Genomic DNA, 24,427 nt, shown 5'->3' with positions numbered 1-24,427 from the left:
ACCTTGAGGTTTGGCTGCGGATGCTGCCATTTACTTCTCGTTTCTATTTTGCTTAAACATTGACTGTTCCACATTTCACAGAATTCTTGTGCTAGCTGTTGGGTTTTCCTATACATGTGCCTTCCATACAGCTCATCCGATGTGAATTCTCCTGGGGGTGGTAAAGTATTTTGAGATTTGCCCGACAGTAGATGGTTGATCGTTATAACTGGTTCGGTGTCTGTTGCACTTATGGTTGAGACAGGCCTGTTGTTTATAGCTGCTGTAATTTCCATGAAGGCTGTATGCAAAATTTCTGTGGTTAGTCATCCGGAATACTTTGGAGTCATGCTGTTGAGGATACTTCGGATCGTGTGTATTTGCTTTTCCGGCAAGCTGTTCATTTGGTCAGGCCTAGATAGCAGTTCTTCATTGAGACTTCTGTTTCCATACCTTACACTGGCATCAAATACAACTCGAAGACTTTGCTTTTTAGGATGAAATATAGCGAAATGTGGTAAATACCATTTCTGCCCTTCGAGTGTGCTTCTATCAGGCACAGGTTCTGCGTGTCCACTGTTTATCATATCCTGCATAAACTTGCAGTACTCACTCTTTAGAGTGGCATCATCCTGCAATCTTTTGATGAGCTGTTTAAGTCTTTTCAAGGCTTGAGACCTGTTGTTTGGCATGTATGGAGTAGTAGTAAAAGGTAATGGTAATAAAAGTGAACCATCTTCTGTTGTTTTAGTTCTACTTTCTAGTAGTTTCAGGAAGGTCATGTCATTTTGCGACATCTTTCTTTGATTGTTTATGTCATGAAACTCGTCATTTTGTGTGGCAAAACAGTTTAATGAGAGCTTATCAGCACTTGGTTTTCCTCCACATAGTGTCTAACCTAAAACTGTTCTCATAGCAAATGGCTCTGACGCATCTGCAATTATCGACTCATGGGGTGCTAATAGGTGAGAATTGTCCCGTCCAATCAGCATGTCTACAGCAAGGTCCAGCTTTGGTGAGATGAGGTGGGCAATATGACTCAAATGAGGAATGGACTTTGCTACCTTTTCAGTTGGTATTTGGTTCTCATTGTGAGGTATAGTTTTCTGCTCTAGCGCAACAATTGAAAAACTAGAGCTATCTGCTGCTGGTCCAGTTCCTTTAATAGAGAACTTATACTTCTTTCTGTACCTAGTTTCTTCTCCTGCCAAAGTACATATTGTAAGCTTTTCTGGTTCACCATAAGATTTCAGCTTTATCTGATCTACAGCGTTTTCTGTGATATATGTTGTGTCAGATCCATTGTCTAGTAACGCATAGACTGTCATTTCACGCCCATTTCCTGATAAGATCGTTACTGGAAGAAGCATACTTAGTAGTCCGATTTGGTTGGGTTGTTTAGCCAGAGCAACAATATGTTGCTTAGATGGTTGAGTTGAGTCTTTAGGGCTTCCTTGCGAGCTCTGAGCTACAGGCATCTTTTCTGTTTTGTTGTACTGCTGAGGCTTTTCACTTTCCCAATCGCTGCGTGATTTATGGAGACAATCTGGATGTCCACGCTTACAGACCTTGCACTTCCACCGATTAGAGCATTCATTGTGTTTGTGATTACCCTTTCCACAATGGAAACAGAGGTGATTTTCTTTAAAGAACTGTAAGGCTTCTTCGTATGTGGCCTTGACAAGCAAATTACACTGGGCTGTGTGATGATTGTATTGATCACACTTCTTGCAATACTTGGTCGATTGTTCTGTTGTCATGCTTTTCCTGTCTTTCGATGTTGAAGCTTGCAATGTTTGCAACTGCTTCGAATTTGCTCTTCTATTTAGCTCCGAAAACTTGTCACTGTGTGTACTTTCTTTGGTTCCCAAGATGTTAGCTGTTGAAGCTTCCTTATTAATGAACTCCTTGAATACGCTGAAGGGAGGGTAGTCATCATGGTCTTTTTCATATTTACGTATTTGGTACTTCCACTTGATCTTTAACCAATCAGGCAGCTTCTCGAGCATTTCTTCATTGCTTTCAGATTCATCAAAACTGTTCAACTGTGAGACTGTTTGCTTTGCGCTAAGTAGATGACTGAGAAAGTCTGCAAACTGTTGCAATGCTTGACCATCCCTGTTACCTATTTTAGGCCAATCTTTGAGTTTTTTCTTCAGATGACGAGCTATGTTCACCTTTTTCCCAAATTGTTCTTGTAAGAGTTTTCTTGCTTCAGTATATGAATTTAGTGAGTCATCCAGCAAAAACCCTTCAACACATCGGCAGGCATCACCACTGATAAACTTTTTGAGTATGCACATCTTTCTAGCACTTGTTGTGATGCCTTCTGCGTCGAGAAATTCATCAAAATCGGATTCCTAATCTCTAAACTTCATCGGGTCGCCGTAGAAGATTGTGGGTTCAACTATAGTACGTTTTGTAATTTTGACTGCTTCTGTGATGGAGCTTGTTAGTCGTTCTAGAGCACCGTACTCCTGACTCGTGCTTGTGAGCTTTGGTGTCGATTCCTGTGAGAGGCGATTGCTTGCGTGTTGTGTTGGCGACGACTTCACAACTGACCTAGAGAGAACTGGCTGCTCATTTAAACTTCGAGAAGGCGATTGCATATCAATGGTTGTTGGCATCTCCACTTCTGCTGATTGGTCAAGTTCAACACTGAGTGGTTGACTAGTAACTCTTCTCAGTGTTGGGTTCAACCGTTCTTGAAATGCTCTTCTTGCTTCTGCTTGCCTCTTCCTTTGCTCCTCCAGCATTTCCAGCCGTCTCTCCATCTCTTGCTCTATTAAAGCTTTCTCCTCCTCTTCCTTAGCTTCGATCTCATCCAAAAGCGCATTTAATAATGCAACATTTTCTTCTCGCTCGCTGCGATAAATTGCTCTCAGGTTTTCAACTTGTTCATCTGTTTTATTATTACACAGAGTATAAAATTCTTCACAAAGCAATTGTATTTCACTACCATCATCTTTCTCAAGGTGAGACAAATAGGTATACAATTCATCATAATCAGTTCTGTCTATGCTAGAAAAACTCTTTTCAAAAGAATCTAGCTTTGAGCTAATCACACTGATTATTTCTGTTTTTAGTTGGCTGACTTTATTCTGTTTACTTTTTTCAGATGGCTTTCTATAGCTTCGTTGTCTTACAACATCTATACTGCTCAAATGTGTTGTACTTTGTTCACTAGCTGCTATGCTTACGGATTGTACCTCTGCACTTTCTATTTCAGTTAAACTTTCAAAAGAATTTGTGGCATGATTTCCTTCATCAGCCATTGTTATTCAACAAGGTGGCACACCAAGTATGTGTAAAATCAAGGTTTCTAATAGCTGTGATGAGTATTGCACCTGGTTAATTACTGCTGCTGCCAAATCTGCACGATATTACCCACAATGCCGCGCGGCAACAAACCACAAAATATGTAAGGATTGCGATGAGTTTGTGCCAATATTAATAGCCTATTAATTCATCTCACGCGCAAGCGACAATAGAACGGCTGACTAAACTTCTTCCACCGTAACCACAAACGCTGGTGACACTCTAGCTGCTTTTAACAATTAACGAACACAAATTTTCATGTAACTGCCTTTCAGATTAGCCAGCACGGTTTACAATATGATTCTAAATAAATCAAAACCAAATTGTCTAAACAAAGACTGATAGCAAGCTTGTTCCAAGTTACTAAAACTGGAGTTGATTGCAAGTTTGAAAAGAAAGCTTGCAAAAACACTGATTGAAAAATAAGAATAGAAGTAAATTGCTTATCTGTTCCTGTTGAGGAGAGATGGGATGCTGTGGTTTTCTGCTGATGCAATAGGTAACTGCCTTTTGCTGAGTTGACTGCTTTAAGACGATAATGTCCTGTACTGATAAATGTTACGTATGCTGATTCTCTTGATATACTGATCGACTGCTGTGGTTCTTTCGTTCCACGAATAACTGATTGTTCAACAATTCTAACGATATGTCTCTTACGTTGAATAGCTGACTGTTTTCTGATGATCCAGAAGATTTGTTGCTTCTGTGCTGATTTACTGATTGTTTCTTATTCCACCATAGGATAAGACTTCACTGTAGCGAAATTGCCACGAATCGAGATGACAGCAGGTTTTGCGGTGGTTTAAACTGAACTGATCGTATTCTGGTAGATATGACTGTTTATTTTACTGATAGCCAGAATAGACCGTGAAGTCTACAAAAGTACATGTCACAATAAAACTACAGTGTAAAGTATAATAACATAAAACAAACATTATATAATTGACATGAAAGTCACATTAAAACAAAAGCATTCAATTTAGTCAAATAAAATACATATAGGTATATAATAAAACTGACCTTTGCCTCCGTAGGCCTGCTAGTCTCTCACTTATAATTTTGTCACTTATTGATAATAAAACTTTTTGTGCTGGGTTACTTGCTGCCCACAGCACTAAAACTGCTACTGCGTGGCTAATCTGAAACTGGCGTATATATATGTAAAAGCAAATATGAGTCAGCACGTACAATGTCACCATTAGGGAAACCAGTGGAAGTCGTTTAGAAAAACCAGTTTCCAGTGCGGCAGCATGAGTATGTTTTAATAAGCAGTGTAATTATGGCATAACTGATAATTTAATGTGTTTCGGCAAGGTTAATGGGTTTCATGCGTGGCCCGGTGGTGGCAGCGAACTATAGACATTACAACGAACTGTAATTTGTGAGTGCATAGGAAATGGCACTACTAGCTGACTTTACACTTCACATCTATAGTATAGTATAGTTGCTATTATTGCTATAGTATAGCTACAATAGAGTATAGTTGCTATTATTGCTATAGTATAGCTATAGTATAGTTGCTATTATTGCTATAGTATAGCTATAGTATAGTAGGCTTATAGTTGTTATTATTGCTATAGTATAGCTATATTATAGCTATAGTATAGTATAGTTGCTATTATTGCTATAGTATAGCTATAGTATAGTATAGTTGCTATTATTGCTATATTATAGCTATAATATAGTATAGTTGTTATTATTGCTATAGTATAGCTATAATAGAGTATAGTTGTTATTATTGCTATAGTATAGCTATAGTATAGTATAGTTGTTATTATTGCTATAGTATAGCTATAGTATAGTATAGTTGCTATTATTGCTATAGTATAGCTATAGTATAGTATAGTTGCTATTATTGCTATAGTATAGCTATAGTATAGTATAGTTGCTATTATTGCTATAGTATAGCTATAGTATAGTTGCTATTATTGCTATAGTATAGCTATAGTATAGTATAGTTGCTATTATTGCTATAGTATAGCTATAGTATAGTATAGTTGTTATTATTGCTATAGTATAGCTATAATATAGTATAGTTGCTATTATTGCTATAGTATAGCCATAGTATAGTATAGTACAGTATAGTATAGTATAGTATAGTTGTTATTATTGCTATAGTATAGCTATAATATAGTATAGTTGTTATTATTGTTATAGGTGATATCAACTACTGCTTTCTTTGTGCAGAATTACGCATCTCTATTCTGTTGGTCTCAGCTCCACTATAGACATCATATTCTCCCTCTCAATGTGATCTGTGCGTTTTAACTGCCATCAAACTTTGCCGACTTTAATCTTAAACCATTTTGGCAGTCAGAGCACCTCAAATCTCATCAAAAATTGCAAATGATAAAAATTGCTGGTATATTCTAATAAAATCTACGTTTTTTATGAGTTTGCGCAAAATCTAAAATTTTGTGCACGCTCATATTCAGGACGTCAACATTAGAGTAAAAAAGGAGATCATATTTCTACAGGCTTTGTAGAATAGAGTGCATCAGCACTATAAGTATTCTGATATAACATTCCTGTGTGAAGAAGTACATGCAAACTTTATAAATACTTTGAAATATTCAAAACTACAATGAACAGATCTGCTGAAAGAAGCTGTTATTGCAGAGCTCAGTCTTCCAAAATAAATACAGCAATGACTAGATGTCTTCAGTTTTCAGCTGCTGCGAACTATACCGACTGAGTGAGTTCTACTCTGGCGAGTCAAGTCCAGCTTGCTATAGCAAAAAAGCTATTTAAGAAAAATTATGTCATGGAAATCGAGACACCTCAAAATGATTTACTGAGGTGGTCAATTACAAGCTTTTGTAATCATAACTGTTGATTTTGCCAATTTTGTTTATTTGATTTTGCAAAAAAAAAAATTTTTGAGCCTTTCTTACTTCAAGCATATTCTGACTGCATTGGAATTTAATTGAGGTTATTTCTCTAGATAAACAATAACAGCCATTACACAGCCTTTTTAAGATGGATTAAAATTTTCTAAAGTACCAAGTGCAAACATTGTAGGTCTGTATACATGTATATATTTAGGTGCAATGCTCATGTATTTGTGGCACTATAACCTGTTGTAAATATATGCTGCCAAACTAATGTTTTTACAAAATTAATTGTTTATCATTCTCAGTCTCATTTTTGAATTGAAAAAATTTGAAATTTTCTTAAAAAGTTGGTAAGTTAACAGGCCCGTAGCAAACGCTTAACTAAAATGAATTACATTTATTTTTTATGATCATTTCAGACCAGAGCCTTCAATGTTTTGTTGTTGTAAATTTGTAATTACATTAGTGCTGAAAGTGAAGTTACTTCTGCATAAAGAAACCAGTGAGTATTTCTTTTAGAAGCAGCACATGTTGACGACAGACTTTAGTGTAACTCAAAAGGCTGGTTCACATTACATTCATGCGTGTCATTAGTAATCACACACTATTTCGGTGATCATCTGTGATAAAAATTTACATGCATCACAAACCCGTCAACGTTTACATCAGTGAAATGCTCCGCGAGCTCAGCGTTTTCATTATAATATACTGTGACAGAAATGATGGAAGGCTCGTACCGCAGCAACTGTCTTAAAAAAACAGGGACCGGACAACTTGTGACATCTAATCCCCAAATCGAAGTGGCGCACACACTGCCAAAGGACACATGCTGCCTCCATGCTCAACACACTATTGGCAGTTTTTGACAGTTATAAACTTCCAAAGCATTAGCGTTACCTCTGCACTGTGTTAAGTTTACGGTGCACATAATTGACAAATAATCGTCAATAGGACAACTTCCACATGTGTTTATATTTACTTTCCTGATCTTGTTGTAAATTCTAGGGCTACCAAGCTTTATCAGTAAGATCTAAAGTGGCTAGTAGCTTTGCGTTGTTATCAAGTTTCTTTCAACACCAGACATGGCCCATAACTGTCATCCTTTATGTGGAATAAAATTGTAAGAGAAAATGTTACATAACATCCAGTTTACTTCGACAAAGTTTCCAGCTAATCGTGATTCCAGTCTGCCAACTACCGGCATTTGCTGTTGACACTCCAAGCCAGACACTGATATGCTCTGAAGAGTTACTGAATGTTGTTGGTCTCGGCTGAGCGATTTCATTAGAATTGCTTTGTTAGTTTACTGCCGCGCAGTACTGTTCAAAATTTCAGTCACAACGTGTGACGTTAAAAAGGCACGCCGGTAATAAGCAATAAGGCTATGCTTCGCTGGAGTGCTCCTGCGTACCCTGTGAAAATTTTAGTCATTCAAGAAAGAAGACTCTACCACAGAGTATGTATGTGCTGCGTATTTTCGTTGTTTTGTGCATCAGGATTACGGTGTGCTCAGTACATATGCCAGAACATGGTAAGTACCGATAAATATTTTCTATTCCTTGACTTCACCAGCTGTCTGAGTATTTTTGAACAGTTATTGTTTGACAAACATAAAGAAAGCCTAGTTATAAAAGCTTAATGAGTTTTACATTGAAGGCAGGTTTTGTTACTCTCTAATCTAATGATAATAAAAATGATAATCCTTGGCATAACTTGTACGTATCATACAGGTACAATCAAATTATGTGTTGTGGACATCAAAGCGTGTACATCGTCTTTCTTCATTCACTAGAAGGTTACAATATCTTGGCATTTTTTGCTTTCTGTTTCCATCCCTCTCTTGAGAAAGAATAAAGCCTTTAATAAACCTAACAAGAAAACAATTTTTACATCTGCAAAGTGGCATATATTTTAAAAACTTCTAAAACATATATAAAGTAAGAAGCATGCAAATTTCATAGACTAAAAACTTTTTGCCTTGTTTTAATTTCTGTTGCAACCAGTTACAGTATTGCCTTTTGTCAGCCAAGATCCATTAAAATGCTGGTGATAATGCTAGTGCTGCCACTTTTGCAGCACTTCTGAAAATATGATGAAAGAGTAGGTTTTTTTTACATTTTTAGAGTAATTAAAGAAGGTAATTAAATCAAAGCAAAGTTTGAACTTTTTAAATCTTTATTCAAGTACATCACACTATTTTGTAAAGAGTTTTTGATGTCCCTTGTATATCACACTATTTTGTAAGTAGTTTTTGCTATTCCTCATATCTACTCTGTTTGATTGAAAACTGCATGTTTCGTAGTAAAAAGTGCTCTGATAAAGACCCATACAGCTATTTTTGGCAATATTAGATGTTGTGCAAACTGGTTTACTAATGATTGGTTTATGCAAAAGCAAGATATCTTTTCGTTTTTTAAATTGGCAGGAAATTTCACAGATACGTTCAATATAGCCTCTCCTCATGCTGAAATACTAACAATCTATTACGGAGATGAAGAATCTATATCCTCAGTTCTTCTCTACACTGGCAGCTCTCTTCAGAACTTCTCCATATCCATCGAGAGTAGTAAAACGGATGTAGCCCAGTTCTCAGTAAGTTTATAGTGAATAGATCGACTACAACTATGATTTGCAAAAAAGTGTTAAGCGATTTGAATTTTCATGTTACGAACATAATATTCGAAGTACTTTCAAACAAAATACCTAAAATAGATAAGTAAATCTGCTGTATAAAACTTGTCAATAAAAACAACGTGTTACCTGTCAGTGTCTACTTTGTTTATTGAGTTGTGACGCAGGACAGATTGAAATTTAAGGCTGGTTTACACTATATCACAGTATTTTAGTATTACTCACACAAGACTTCTGTGATTGTTGGTAATAACAAGGCTCTCACAATCACAAACCCATCCATATTTACATCAGCGAATTGCCCCGTGGCTTACGGTTCTCATTGCATAATGCTGTCACAGACACAATGTGATACTGTAATACTAATCCCGGATCAACAGTCATGAAAGAAAATATGAATTAAGCAATCAGCACCAGCCAATCATCTATACTTAAGTAGTGCACACGGAATCAGAATCAGAATTGGAATCAGCGTGTCTGATTTACCTAGTAAATACGATAAAAGTTGTTCGATAAAAGTTGTTCGAGACAGTTATGGTTTAAGTAGTGCACACTGTACAGGCTGTCCTGGATAAGTAGTGCACACTGTACAGGCTGTCCTGGATAAGTAGTGCACACTGTACAGGCTGTCCTGGATGCTTAACAAACTATCAAGAAAGTTTGACAGCTGCAAGTTTTTCTCTAAAATACCCACTTTACCTTGCCCATGCCTTTGGTTCACGGTTCACGGTTCACGGTTCACGGTTCACATAATCAACAATTAATCGTTGACAGGACAACTTCGAAATATAGCCACATAAAGTGTTCAAGAATTTAGTGATTTTCTAGAGCAAGAAGTTGTCTTTAGATTAATCCATTTGTTTCCAATAGTTGCAGCTGCATCATCATAATAATCACTTAAAATGAATTAGGTATGAGATGCACTCATGTGTGATGCAAGAATGTTCATGTCATATTCATTTGGCCCTTGAAGATCAGCGTCAAGAATACCTAGTCACGCAAAAATGCAAAAAAGTGACTAAAATAAAGGGTTATTTGAAACTTGGTCGGCTTAGTGGTTGAAAATAAAAGAAAATGCTAGATCCGGGTTTTATAGGTTTCTTCTACAAAATGTCATTTCATACAGATCCGGGTGACTGAGCAGATTGTGTTGAAAAATGTGTGCACCTAGCTAGAGGGTTACACTCAACGGAACTTTTGCATTCTTTAAGGCTACCTTCGACAAGGACGAATTATAAGACATTGAACAATATTTATCAAGGCATCGCGTGCACAATATTCATTCGTTTCTATCCAATTGTATCCATAAACTTAGGGCTGTCCTTTTTATGTCACTTTAGTGGAATTTTATTAACATTAGTATGCTGGCAGTCCCGTGCATTATGAGAGATCGCCAGGGTAATAATTATGTGCACAATTATTCTTAGACATGGAAAGGTAGAGGGTGGTTGAGTACATGGAAGGTGTTTGAGTAGCCCAAACGGTAGCATGCTTGGCTGGGAATGTGGACATCTCAGTTTGATTCTTGTGAGGTAAATTTCTTGTCCCAACGCTGTTAGCGGGCATCGGAAAGGCAGACGAAGCTCTTATTACAATAAAGATTGTGATCATTCTGTTGATGACACTCGCTTAAAGTTAATAATAAATCTATTGCTATGAATCTACACTGCATAGACTTACTAGCCTACTATACTAAGAAAGTTTAAGTATGGCGGTATAAAACTTGGTAATCTCAGGCTATGGCTTTCAATGATGCTTAGCCCCAAATACGCTCATCAGCCGTTAATGTTACCTACCAGACTAGATTATACTGCAGCCTCACGCACCCAATCATAGTAAATGAAAAGCTTACATTTCATACATTCATGTATCTACACGTATATGCACTGAATCTGAATGCGCTGTAGAACAATTTATATATCTTTGTGGCTTTTTGTGTTTCCTATTGTATAATCTTACGTTGATGGTGTCTGCAAACTAGGACAAAATTTGAAACTTGGACAGATTCGGTTGAAATTTCACTTTTTCTTATTTAGGTAACTGAGCTTTAATGCTGGCCTGTTTATTCTACCATATTTGCAGCGATATAACCTTTTCACTGCAAAGAAAAACTATTTCGTTGTTGGGATGCAAGTTGGGTTGCTTTGGGAAACTGAAACAGACATGCAACAATTTTTAGTTGGTTAGGGTAGCTTCGCATTAGCAGTGGTGAAAAGAGAAGTCAATTATCAATTGTTTGCATTGCACTGGTAATCCACAAGTCTGTATCATCGGCAAGATGGAAACAGTAAAAATCCGCAAGTCAAACAAGTTTTGTTACTTGCAATTTTTTATTGAAAGTTTCATGTTTGAAAGTTTTATGTTTGAGAAAAATAAAAATGGCACTTGCAAGTGATGCACAAGAAAGTGCGCCCAAGCTATTCCATTTTAAACGTTTTCTACACTTCAGTCATTTGTATTTGGAAAGCAGTGCTTCTAAGTAAAACAGAAGTACAATGCTACGACCTCTAGAGTAGAATTCCTTATCTTTTTTACTAAAAGGCTCTTGTTAATTCAGAGGTAGCTCAACGTGCGCGCAGTACCATAACCGTGCGTAGAGTACCAAATCCACATCATCCGCACAATTAGGTTATGGCAGGAGAGAGTTACTTGTAGCAGACCAGTGAGATCCATTTTAGTGCTCGCTGATGCATTTGTATGCACTAGTGTGAGAGTTGTATACCAAAGGAGCAGTTAGTGACTGAACTGCTTTATTCGAGGGGTGCCAGCATTTAGTATTAAGTTACATTCTAAGAGTAAAGGCTGGGGCCGTTATTAGAAATGCTGTTGAAAAGTTCACACATGTGTTTACAGTTAGGGATTACTAGAGGTATTGGTGTCCACTTCTAGACACAGCTAATATTTCAAGCCCTGTTGTTGATGCGCTTGCAATGAATGATGCACTCAGAAAACAAATAGAGTTTAGATTATACGTTGAGATGGTATTATTAAATATTTAAGCAGTAATTTTCTGAGAGCATCGTCAGGCAACCTACGGAAAAAAGAAGCCGTAAAGAATTTTGTGAGAATGAGCTTAGAGGTAAAAATTATAAAGAAAAGAAATACTTTTTGCACACAAAAAATAGAAGTATGCTGTCAAACATTCCAGTTTGAAATATTACTCCGCAAAGTAAAGATGCACTAATTTCAAACTAAAAGATTGCAAGAAACTAATATTTTTTCAGGACTAATAAAAACCACCATGAAAACTTCGCAATTATTCTATGGTCATAAGAATATTAATTTGTGAATTAAACTGTGTAGTAGAAACATTTCTAAATATTGCATCAATGGTGACCCCACTTAACAGGTGATTGTTACTAGTTACTTTTCGAAACTGGCTGCTTTTATTAGCATGCATCAGCCAAGTTATATCAGTTGTACTTACATAAATAGTGCCATGAGAGCAAAAACCTATATAAAAGCTGAAAAGGCAAAGTATGTTTTGTATCTTAGGAGGAAGTCATCATCAACCCATGCCAAGAGAAGACAAATCCAAATCATACAGCTGAAGCATTTCATTATTCATCCGCTGAGAACCAATATATAGCTCTTCATGAAGCAACAACTTGCTATAACTTGTCATTTTACAGTAAGTTGAGTCATATTCAAGATACATGCAGTACATTGAACACAAAAAAAACAAGGACAATAATTTTAGCTGATTATGTTGAATTTAATAAATAAAAATCAAAGCTTAACTTGACTTGTAAAAAACTTTCTATTATGTAAATCTTTGCTAAAAATTGTTGTACATATTACCATTATAAACCATTTATACAATCTTTCACAAAACGAACATGAGGTTTGAGCTGGCCAACATCAATGTTTTGATGAAAAACTCTCAAAACATTCTAGAGAGGCCGACAGAAAAGAGGCACAAATTACAAATAATCTTTAGAAAATCTATTTATACTTAAAATGTTATCTCTACAGGTATGGCGGTCTATATTGGCTATAGCAATGCTAGATTTTATGCCAACATCAATAACGACAGCCAGAATATCTACATAGCAGAAATACTGTTCAGGTCCATCAGGAAGCCCAAACTGATTGACAAGGTCTATAGTGTCTCTGTCATGGTGTTGGTGAGTGCTGAGCGGTATTGATAATTCAACCACTCCAGACATTTTATGTATAAATTATTTTGACAACTTTGTCTGCTTGACACTTTTGGCAAAAGATGATAGGTTGGTTTGTCTGTGTTATTTTCAAAGAAATGATTCAACTTGAGGGTGTGACCGTCAGACTTCAATGATGAAATTACTGCTTCATTCTTTGTAGGTTACCGTGGTAATGTTGGCAGCTGGAAACAACCTCGACTTTGACACAATCAAAGAGCATTTGAAGAGACCAAAAGCTCCAGCCGTAGCAACTCTTTCACAGTTTACTGTAATGCCTCTAGTAAGTTCTGCTACCATTGTCAGTAAAGCATCAAACTAACTTAATTATCTATTATCTATAAATATCAGTGTTTGTTTGTCGTCTTTCTGTCATTGGTATGTCCAGCTATAGCGATGAAGTTATGAGAACTGCAAGTTCACTTCGCACATGATTTTAACTTGGAACCTCCAGCTCTTCAGATAGGTGGGCTAACCACTAAGCCACATGACCTTGTTTCGCACTATCATAAAATAACTGTGCACATAGTTATTACACCTGCCCATCTTTAATGGCGATTGGTTAAAAAACTTACACTTCACACTTGAGCTGATTTAGTAAAAGAAAGATTTTGCTATAAAACAAAGGCATGCCCAAATTCTCACAAAATGCTGCAAGTATATGTATATACAATAGTATTAATTATGTATATACAGTAGTATTAACTTAATTAAACTTGTAGCATACACATAAATAAACATACACTTTAATTTAATTTAATATTTGGTAAATAAATATTAATTATCAGTGCAGAACCTTTTTATTACCAGCGCAACGTCGAACATTCAGCTAGTTTAAATAGAACTACTATAGTATAGTACTCTGGCATATGTACTATAGTTAATTGTTATAGTTTATTGTTATAATTAATAGTTACAGTTAATTTGTATAGCTAATTGTTATGGCTAATTGTTATAGTTAGTTTTTATAGCTAATTGTTATAGCTAATTGGTATAGTTAATTGTTATAGTAAATTGTTACAGTTAATTGTTATAGTAAATTGTTATAGTTAATTTTTATAGTTAATTGTTATAGTTAATTGTTATAGTTAATTGTTATAGTTAAGAGTCTAATCATGCATTCCGCTTCCTCAGTTGCTATATAGCTCATCTAAGGATGTTTTCTCTATCTTGTCCTCAAAATTACATCTTGTCTGATTGTGCAGTTGATCTTTGCAGTAAAACTTATAACATCACACTAGTTTTTACAAAATTTGCCAACTTTTTTCGCTACCAGATTAATTTCTTTATCGAGACAAAATTATATATGCAGTAAAGCCTAATATTCATCGACAGAGCTTATAAATTTTCATAGCCTTTGAGTACCATGATCTATAAAAAATATATTTCATTGCCAAAGTAATCAACTTAGAATTTCACATCATCTGATGCCAAAAATTAAGCTAGAAAGTTGTTACAAAAAGAGCTTATCTCTTTTTTGGCTGTTTCCGTTACGATTGGCAGCATACCTGAGTGGAACAATTTATCAGTATTATTACAGCTTACAGCTTACAGCATTAGTATTATTACTGTTACAAATAAACTAATCCCTTTCAGTCGTACTATTTCTCCATAAAAATCACCGAGCGAGCATAGATTTAAAATCAGTAAAAATTCTAGATCTGTAATGCATCTGACAAGATTAGTCATTTATTAAGAAGAAAATGCGATGAAAAATATAGTTTTTGCAGAGTGAAACCACGCTCAGGATGAGTTGTAAACATGTTTTTATTGGCTCAAGACATCCTTTATTGTTTGTTTAATTTTTTTATAAGTACACATATTATAGATTAATTAGGTAACTACTCACTAATCATAAATCTTTTATACAAAGCCTACTAAAGCGGCACTATGGTGCTCTTGGTGGCGAAATAATTAAATTTCGCGTAATTTTCAGATAGCATATGGAATAATCTGGCTGATGGGATACACTGGAGGCAAAGCCCTTGGCTTCTTTACGCTTGGTTGCTCCCCCGGAGGAGGAACTAGCAATGTTTATACAAAATTGTCCAATGGAGACCTTTCTCTTAGTGTAACACTCACCACCCTAAGCACAATTGTTTCTCTTGGTGAGTTGTTTCTCTAGGGCCGAGTTGTTTAGATAATTTAATAGCCAAACCTCTGTTGCTCTCAAAAAAAGGAATTTAGATGTGCTGAAAGGAGAGTCAACAGTATTTAGCACATAAATATTCATAGGAGGATCATTTAAATACGCTGTTAACAAAGTTCTTTTCAATTTTTAAACTTAGATATAAAATAATAAAGTTCAATACAGCTACTGGTGTCTAAGACTCCAATATTATAATATCTAGTTTACATGATAATAAATTCCTAAAGAAATTTAGAATAGAGCAAGACATAAGTTGAGTTTGTGCAGACACACATCATAAAGATTTCTCTGACCCTTTTGGCTGACCCACCGACTCCGCCAGTGATAATGCAAGCATTCTGTGTGAGCCAAAATATTGCTTCTTCATGCAAAAATTACTTTTTAGCAAACAACTGACCAATAGGGTTGATTTGGTTTCATCCAATTGTAGGCAACCACAGCTACAACTACTCTAGCATAGAAATCGTGTACCCTAACAATTTTATGGAAGCTAACATTATTTGATTATTACAAAACCTTTATGGAGTCATTGTTTTGGCACAAAAGATTTATTACAAGTTTCTGTTTCATGTTTCATCGCAGATTTACTTTAAAAAAACAGTGCTTGAAGCGGAACTAACAAAGCTCAATGTTTCATTGTTGACTGAAACATTTTTGATGATACTATTACATAACAATAATTTACTTTGCTTCAGGAACTCTACCGATGTGGCTATACACACTTGGAAGCACCATTCCAGCTGATGAAGGCGTAGATAAAATAAAAATTCCTTTCTTAAACATTCTGCAGAGCTTGGCTTTCATCGTGATTCCATTAGCGATTGGAGCGCTCATGAAGTACAAACTCCCTCGAGTGGCTTTGATAATTAAAAAATGGTTAAATGTAAGTACATGCCACAAAACTTCTTTGTATAGACTAAGGCTAAAAATGTTTGTTATAACGTATTTGTTTGGTTATCATAACTTGTAAATCATAAAAAACTTCTACGGAGATCTCTGGCCATAGCTGTTAACAATGTACCTCAAGGCACGAAGTGCTTCATCTTTTAAAAACCATAAGCCAGGCGTCTCACCTTACTGTAAACAGCCAACGGTGTGCGGTAATCGGCAGTACCCACGAAGGCTGTATGTTCTCAGTGCCTACAGTACTGGCAGTGATCACGCACTGAAAGAATTTTTTGCTTATAGACAACGACATCTTTTACACGTGAAGTTAAGATGAAACATATGTTTACGGTTCAAGGCCGTATTAGTTTCTTTATCCTTGGGGAAATGTCAGTGTATTGCAGTTTTTGTGTCAAACTCCTTGTGGAAATTGTACGCACAATGCATTTTGGGTGCGCGAGCGTCGATGCATGAGTCTCTAGGGCAAAATCCTGCAACCTACGCTGAGAACCATAGAAAAGGTCAACTTGCTGAGCCTTGCTGGCTGCCGCCATCAGCAAAGTTGTTGAGCCCCTGCTTGTTCTGAACAACTGCCGGTTGCACCACAGTTACTCCTTATGGTTGAGGGAGAACCAGGCTTTACTCATCTTAAATATTATCTACCCTTTTGCACCTGAATCAATCTAGAACTGACAAACCTTTCTTAAATCTTTCATTACTTGAGTTAATGTTTTACTGAAACATCAATAATTATTTTGCAAAACCTAATTTTGACAATGGCTCATATAGGCCGTTATAACCTATAAAACACAAGGTCACTATTGCTATAGCTTATGACATTATTATTGTTAAAAATGAACTAATCACTGTTTTTAAAACTATTATGCAGTACGTAATCCCCAGAAGTCAATTGATCTACAATTTGTGAAACTTTCGTAGCTGTAATGCATCTGACACTGGTGGTCATTGCATCAAAAAGCTGTGATAAAAACTTCAGTAGATCTCATCAGAAAGTATTGGCATTTTTCTATCATTTGTGACTGTTGTTGATTTTTTAGATAATATGACTGCCAAAATGTTTCAAAATTAAAATTGAAAAAACTTGGTAGCGGTTAAACAATCGGAAAAAGTACACACCAAAATTAGATGATTAGTTGCGATAGTTGGTATCGGATATTGCGTTAAAGTTGCAGCGCTACTCGTCTTTAATCTGCTAGGAATTTTTTAATCATCGATATCACAAGCACACTTTTGCTTGAACCTGACTATTTTATCCACAATCAAGTTGTGTCAATTTAACTCCTTAAACCTCTTGCCAGTCCAATTACCTCAAACATAAAAAATGATCACAAAAACTAAAAAAATACTGATACTCTTTAATAATATCTGCTAAAAGGTTTTTGCAAACTTATCTTTAAAAAAGGTTGATCTGTTTTCAATCCATGACTTAAAACTGGATTAGTAAGCTGTGTCAGTATTTGTTTAAGGCGGCTTCTCTTGCTTTGGTAGCTATAACTTTCATAAGTGCACTCTATTTTCCATTTGTCAATCAGTGAAATCTTTGTACATGCCTACAAAGAACTTCCTTTGAAGTGAGAGTTTGCCAAAGTTTCAGCTGGCTTTTGTAAAGCATTATAAGCCAATATGCAACTTTACTGCTGACTTCACTCGTATTACCCAATCAACCCTATGTATATGCACAATTTGTCTTGTTTCAGGCTCTGTTCATTTTTGCGCTGATCACGTTCGTCACTCTAGCCATATATGTCAAGTTCTACATTTTCTTTGGGTGGGATTTTGAGCTGGTGGTTTCTGCTTGCTGTTTGCCATATGGAGGTTACATTATTGGAGCTTTTCTGGCCTGGGTCTTCCGATTCGATTGGACACTGATTAAGGTAATAATATTGCTCCTTTATTGTTTTAAATGTGTTAAATTTTCAATTACCACAGTAATGCTCAATAAATGCAAAAAAGATTTTCTTTAAAAAGTTTTCATTATTAATTCTAGTAATTTTCCATTATTAGAAAGTTTCCAGAGACGACTACAATGGCGACACAGTGTCATTATGAAAACAATCATTTAGCTCTAATGGCGTTCTGATTCAGGGTCGGTGTTTAGAATCAGAACACCTGTGCAATGCACACTTTTCACACTGTAAAATTGGCCTTTGAAATTAACGACATCGCACTTATTAGTGTGCATGGCTCTTAATTTTTTGTTGCTTCACACGTGAGCATATGCCTTGACCTAAGGCTTCGCACAAACCCCAATCTACTATAGCGCCTTAGGGAGACATGATCTAGTTTTTAGCCCAGCGTAACATTTCGGCATTGGTGCACCCTGGTTTCACGACGTTATTGCTGAATTAACACTCAGTAAATTATTTGTGGCGAGTCATTTCATTTTCCTTTCCACAGCTAAACTAGGTCAATAAACATCTTTCACGCTCAGAAATCAATGTTCTACGCATTTTGATTTATAAATGCTCTAAATCATTAGTATTTTTTGTATTTTCACAAAAAATGACAACAATTGACCGCTATGTTTATTGGTTTTTAGAGTTATATAAAAAAACTATTAAACTATTCATGTGGAATTTTGCGTATGAATAGCCATGTTGAGTTCTGTAGTATTTAGTTTTTAAGGATTTCCTAGCTCCAATTTAATCTAATCAAGTTAGATGCCTGTCAGAAGCAAAGCACTTACTTGCAAGCTCTAGCATTCTGCAGACATTGATACTTATACAGGAATTTTAGACTATTAGATTTAATTGACTATCAGAGCCAACTCATCCAGCAATAAGGGAAAATCTGTTAGATAAAAACAATCTTTTGAGTCACTTTTTTATAAATAGCAAGCACTTTCCTCTTTCCCTGTTGTTTAGCAAACAATTTTGAGAATCATAGTCCTCAAAAAAATCATAATAAAGAGCGTCACAGGCGCATTGCACTTTCACACATTACATAATTTAACAGAAAAACGTCACAGGAAAATAGCAAGTTGCGAGAGCCGCTAGCACAATGATACATGAAGGGATTTTACTAGATCAGAGTATAGGAAATATTTATGTATTTTATACACTTATCTTTTTTATTTGTTATTTCTATTTATTTTATTTGAAAACAAATATTTTTATCTTGTGAAGTGCTGAAGCCGGAAAAAACAACCTGCGAATTTGTGAAGGACCACTGTATTTAGCTCTCCGTATATCTTTTATTCGATGTTGAATTTCCTAGAAATGTAGTCCAGGGCTTTAAATTTATCTTGTCCCTATATGTATGCGTATACATACACATATTCATACACACAAGCATACACTTATGCTAATGTTTATGCATATATGTACATAAACATATAGGCATATACTTAAGCGTATACATATACATAAACAATCACTTATACAATCGCATATACATATACATAAACATATACATAAACATATACATTTGAATAAGTCTTCTCATATACACATGCACATATACACACACACATACGTATGAATATATGTATGTAAATGCATACATACATGCGTATCTGCATACTTGCTTATGCTAATATTAGCTATTAAAATATTTAGTTGTAGACGTTTCAAAACTAGCAGGAGTTCACTTGTATTAAATAGCCAGTAGATTTATATTTGCACCATGATTAATTTGAAGTTTTAGGACTTCTCTTATCCCAACTGGAGCTCCTATTTGTTACAAGTAGTTTTTTTTGTTCATAAACTTTTATTAAATGCAATATTTAAACTGCTTTCAGACGATCTCTATTGAGACAGGAATGCAGAGTGCAGCAGTATGTATTCTTGTGGTGATGTCAGTCTCCGGGCAACCCGACAATGATTTGGCCCTTATTCTACCTATAGCCTCAACGCTTGTAGCTGGATGGCCCTTCTTTCTCATCCTTCCCATATACATTCTCAGGCAAAAGATTTTTGCAAAGGTTAGTTTGGTCTCTTCAATACTTTCTAGCAATATTTTGTGAGTCTAAGTTTTTTAAAAATTGTTTACATCTACATCTTCACAGAAGCAATTCTACAAATATAGGAAATATGCAAAGATGAAAAATAATGAAAATGCAAATGCAAATGAATAAAATGCATTTTTTTATTGCTTAGTTTAAAAAAGTAAACGCTCAACTGCAAAAACCAATTTATTATGGGACAAAGCAAAATTTTGTTGCACCAAAAATTTTAATTTCTACTAAATTTAAGATATTTGCAAAAAAATGGAAATAAGATTAGAAAAAGGATGGCTTTCAAGCAATAACAAGTTGCATTCCTGCACTATCATCTGTAAAAATGCAAGATTTTTTGTACTGATATAGTCAATGGGCTTTAAAAATATCTGTTGGTGAGACGCATCATAATTTATGACGCAACCTTATTTATCTGTGAGAGATTTAATACTCCACTATGGAATGCTCTCCTATGACGCAGTTGGCCATATCTATTATAATATAAAAGTAACAAAGTGAGATATTGAACCCAGAAATGCTCTGAGTAGACCACTCTTTATTTACATCTGGTCTTTGGTTCAGGAAGCAAGAAATTGAAACAAATACATGTAACTCACTTTAGCCCAGCGTTTCAAACTCCTAAAAGCCAGCACTGGAGGCTAATAGCCATAATAGTTAAAATGACATGTGTTTATGTTGTTAAGAAATAGAAATTTGCTAATAGCCTATATGCTAATAATTTCTATGGCATATTGCATATATTAGATATATTATAGATATTATTATTTTTGTTATAATTATTATATATAATAATAATCATAATTAGGAATTAATTTTATATAATAAGTATATTATAATATACAATTATATATATATTATTCTATATCGGTTAATTAATAATAATTTTTTTCAGATTAACCACACATAATGTCTTGTTGCATTAGTCCTAAGGACATCAATTTGATTAACACAGAGCTTAGCTGAAAACCGAATCCTTCTAACCTTACATTCCTTTGACCAGCAACCTAGGAGGGTCCTTGCCCTTTCATCTCACCTATTATTGCAAGAAAAATAGTTGTTAACTAAGCTTCTACTGCTGATGCCACCCAAAGCTTTCGCTTCGAATAAAAATAACTAGACATTCCTTTTGACTGAAGTTAAAAACAAGTTAATAGGTAGACCAAGAAAACTTAAGGATGATTAGCAATTCTAAAAAGCTTTTACAAAAGTCGATCATAAATCACACAAGTCACGGTTGTGTTATCAAAGTACTGCGCATAATTTAGCATAGTTCTAGCTTGCTGACCAGCCCTTGCTGGTTTGATTCCAGTTACAGCCAGTGGATGACGCAGCGGCTTCACGAGCCGTAAAGTCTAGATCATATGTTTAATGACTCTTAAAAGATAACCAAGCCGAACATAAGCCTTTTTTGAAGGAATCACTGTTTTTCATAATCTCTTTGAAAATAAATACTTTTTTCCGATTTAATTGAGTTTATGAACATTTACTGATAGTTTATGATTTGTTTTTAAAAAAATGACATGGCACCATATGAAGTACCTCTGGAGGCTTGTCTACTAAAACGTAGTAAAAAGCGGTGTACATTTACAGTTTTAACTGTCAATTAAACCACATATAAAATGCTTTGGAATAAGTTCAGCCTATATTACATTCTTGTACAGCTTCAATATGTAATACCATCTCATCTCATCTAAATTGAGCTTTTAGCAAACATACCCAAAAATCTGAACAGAAAATAAATGCGTTACTGCCCATAACAGTACGCATACGATAGTTCGAAATAAAATTTTTGCTGAACCAGTATTGATTTCACAGATTTCCGTAACCAATGAATATGTAGAACAAAGTGTCAATTTTGTCTATAAAAATTGTAGACAAAGTCAGTAAATGTTCTTTCACGTAGCACTATTATTATTTCTAATTGGCTGTTCCTTTGAGACAAACTCATAAGCTTGCGTTTTTAGTAATTCATGAGTACGCTTGATACAGTCGTGAAAAAAAAGGAAAATCAACCGTCCAGTCAATCGTACCCAAGAAGAGTTGTAAGAGTTGTTTTATCTTGGTAGTCAGGAAAAAAATGCTACTATATGTTGACGTTAAAATCATTTTACTGCTGAGAACTAAAATGCAAAATAAAAAACCAGGTTAGAATATAGCAAATACGCACTGGAAGCATGAATTAAGTTATAAATTGTTTCTCTTATGATTTTTTATAATTATATATTATTGAATACTAGCAGCGAGCTTGGCGATGCCTAGGACTTCTCTCATTTTTAAACAAATAGGCCACAGGTAAGTAATTGAAAAACTGGTTCTCAAAATCAGATGGAGTTTTGACATCAAATTTTTTCAGTGACCTGTTTTCAGTGAATATGTATAACTCCATCTTTGTTCAATTGTTTGCTTGTTGTTCGTGTATCCGGTTATAGCAATAAAGTTTAGGAATTGGAAGGTGTGCTTTACTCTAGATTTAAACTCAAAACCTTCGGGTCTGTAGGCAAGCGTGCCAAACCACTAGGCCAAGCAACCGCACTGCTATACAATGCAATAAACTTGCAGAAACTTATTATACCTGCTAATCTGTTATTCCGAATGATTAAAACACTCACTCTTCAAGCCTCAGCTAGCACGCTTAAAATGCATGATTGGTTGAGATATCAGGAAAAAATGTTTTCCCTAGCACTGGCTGAAGTTATGCTAACAGCTCTTATTATAGTAAAGACTTAGACTAGCTTAAGTTACTCAAAATCAATAGGTTAAAATCTTAACCAATCAAAATAAGTTTTCTATTCAAAAAGTTTTTTATTACTTGGCCAAATCCGGGCATCCGGCTAGTCCTGATGATGCAGAAAATAAAAATGTTCATTGCTGCCTATGAATGTTTTTTCAGACGATAAAAATTCTAGGCGTGTATGAAAACAGTCACACAGGTTGCAAAATATTTCAGCAAAGGTATTTTTAGTTTTTTTATGACACCTAGTTTTGTACGCAGCTGTCCTCAGACTTTGCTTATTTGTCAAAATTTGCTCGCTAATTTCTATTTTATAATTGTTTATGCTGTAACTTTGGTCATTTTATTACTCATAGTTTATTTGTTTTCCTTTCTTCGCTTTCAAAGCTTTCAACTAATACTAAATTATTGTAGAGAAAAGCAAGAAGAGAGAAACAGAAGCACAGTAATAATACTCCATTCGAGGAGATCAACTTAGAAGAAAGCAAGTTACCGTTGGATCCAGAGAACCACAAAACTGAAAGTTCTTCAGCAAGCAGTGGCAGCGAGCCATGGGTAGAGCTGAAGCTATTGACAGTTTGATCTCAAACAACGTTTTTTGTATTTGTCTATTTTAATTTAGCAAGCTTTTAAAATTGAAATTAGTAGGTTGTGAAAAACAAAACAGCAACTACTCCCTTATCTAAAATTTGCAATTGTCATAACACATTGCAGGTATTTGTCAATAGTATCATTTCATTTTATTTTTATCAATTTATCATTTCATTTTAAAAATTCCCTGTTTTTTCACTACTTTAATGGCGCAATGCGCAATGTGCCCTGACTTTGATTACCTGAAACATGTTTTGTACAAAATCAAAAAGAACTACGTCAAATGTCCGCCATCGTTGCATATAGCTTGAAGTAGATTTTGCTCATGAATTTTTGGTATATCAACTTACATTGTAATTTAGTCTACCAAAAGTTGAACAGCTCATTTTCTATTTCGACTTCTAATTTGACTAAATTTCGGTTAAAAAACCACACAGAAGATTTTTTTCTCTTTTATAACTTACTTTTGCAAAATTTCTAAAATTATTTCAACAAACTTTAGGTTTTTTCAAAAGAATTGATTAGTTCCTTACCAGTTTAAACTAATTTTTATAACAATCATTTTTAAAACTTGAAATCTTTTTCAATTATCTCAAAATAGAGTATTAGGTATATTAGTTTACTAGCTGTTCAACAGTGTGCAAATAGCTTTTGTACTTTTTCTTTTAAAATCTGCTAAAGACATTTAGTTTAACAAAAATACATTAATCTAAATTTCGTATTTGCAAACCTTCTGTTGAAATAGAAAAAATTGGTTAATCAACTTTTTATGCTAAAATAACTTTGCCTCATTGCGTCTTCATCAATTATATGTTGGAATAATTGTCATTTTTTTCAAGGTTTATTTTTAATGAATTTTAATCTCAATACATCTCACTTATCCTTAACCAGTCAGTCATTTTCAGAACGTTGGGCACCAAGGCTAGTAAATTGGCAGACTAACACAAGTGCGCAGTTAATTAAAACAAACAATGTAAATAAATAATACATTAAACAAAAATAGGTTTGTAAAACCTCAAATGCTACTTTTGTATTGTCGTCAACTATACAAAATTTCATAACAGAACATAACAAGAATAAAAATACTGCAAGCACCGATATTTAGTTCAAAGTATTATTGCACACTTTGATATTTTTAACGTGCAACTGATTCCAAATTCTCGCCACCAA

At 34.9% G+C, this 24,427-nt stretch overlaps 3 protein-coding genes across 3 annotated transcripts; 1 reads left to right on the top strand and 2 right to left on the bottom strand.

Moving 5' to 3' along the window:
- Window positions 1-872: 872 nt before the first annotated feature.
- Window positions 873-2,282, bottom strand: LOC137402805 (uncharacterized). The gene has a single exon (XM_068089312.1). The coding sequence runs from the start codon at window positions 2,280-2,282 to the stop codon at window positions 873-875; it is 1,410 nt and encodes a 469-aa protein (XP_067945413.1).
- Window positions 2,283-2,339: 57 nt separating this feature from the next.
- Window positions 2,340-3,254, bottom strand: LOC137402804 (microtubule-associated tumor suppressor 1 homolog). The gene has a single exon (XM_068089311.1). The coding sequence runs from the start codon at window positions 3,252-3,254 to the stop codon at window positions 2,340-2,342; it is 915 nt and encodes a 304-aa protein (XP_067945412.1).
- Window positions 3,255-7,531: 4,277 nt separating this feature from the next.
- Window positions 7,532-24,164, top strand: LOC137402220 (hepatic sodium/bile acid cotransporter-like). The gene is made up of 10 exons (XM_068088719.1): window positions 7,532-7,662; window positions 8,557-8,723; window positions 12,258-12,393; window positions 12,738-12,889; window positions 13,086-13,205; window positions 14,859-15,030; window positions 15,767-15,954; window positions 17,675-17,851; window positions 19,717-19,899; window positions 23,081-24,164. The coding sequence occupies exons 1-10, from the start codon at window positions 7,590-7,592 to the stop codon at window positions 23,246-23,248; spliced, it is 1,536 nt and encodes a 511-aa protein (XP_067944820.1). The 5' UTR covers window positions 7,532-7,589; the 3' UTR covers window positions 23,249-24,164.
- Window positions 24,165-24,427: the final 263 nt, after the last annotated feature.

This window comes from Watersipora subatra, chromosome 8, assembly GCF_963576615.1.
Source record: "Watersipora subatra chromosome 8, tzWatSuba1.1, whole genome shotgun sequence".
In the NCBI taxonomy this organism is placed as follows: Eukaryota; Metazoa; Bryozoa; class Gymnolaemata; order Cheilostomatida; family Watersiporidae; genus Watersipora; species Watersipora subatra.
Note: the sequence above shows the minus strand (reverse complement) of the source record. Positions and strands in the feature narration are given on the sequence as shown.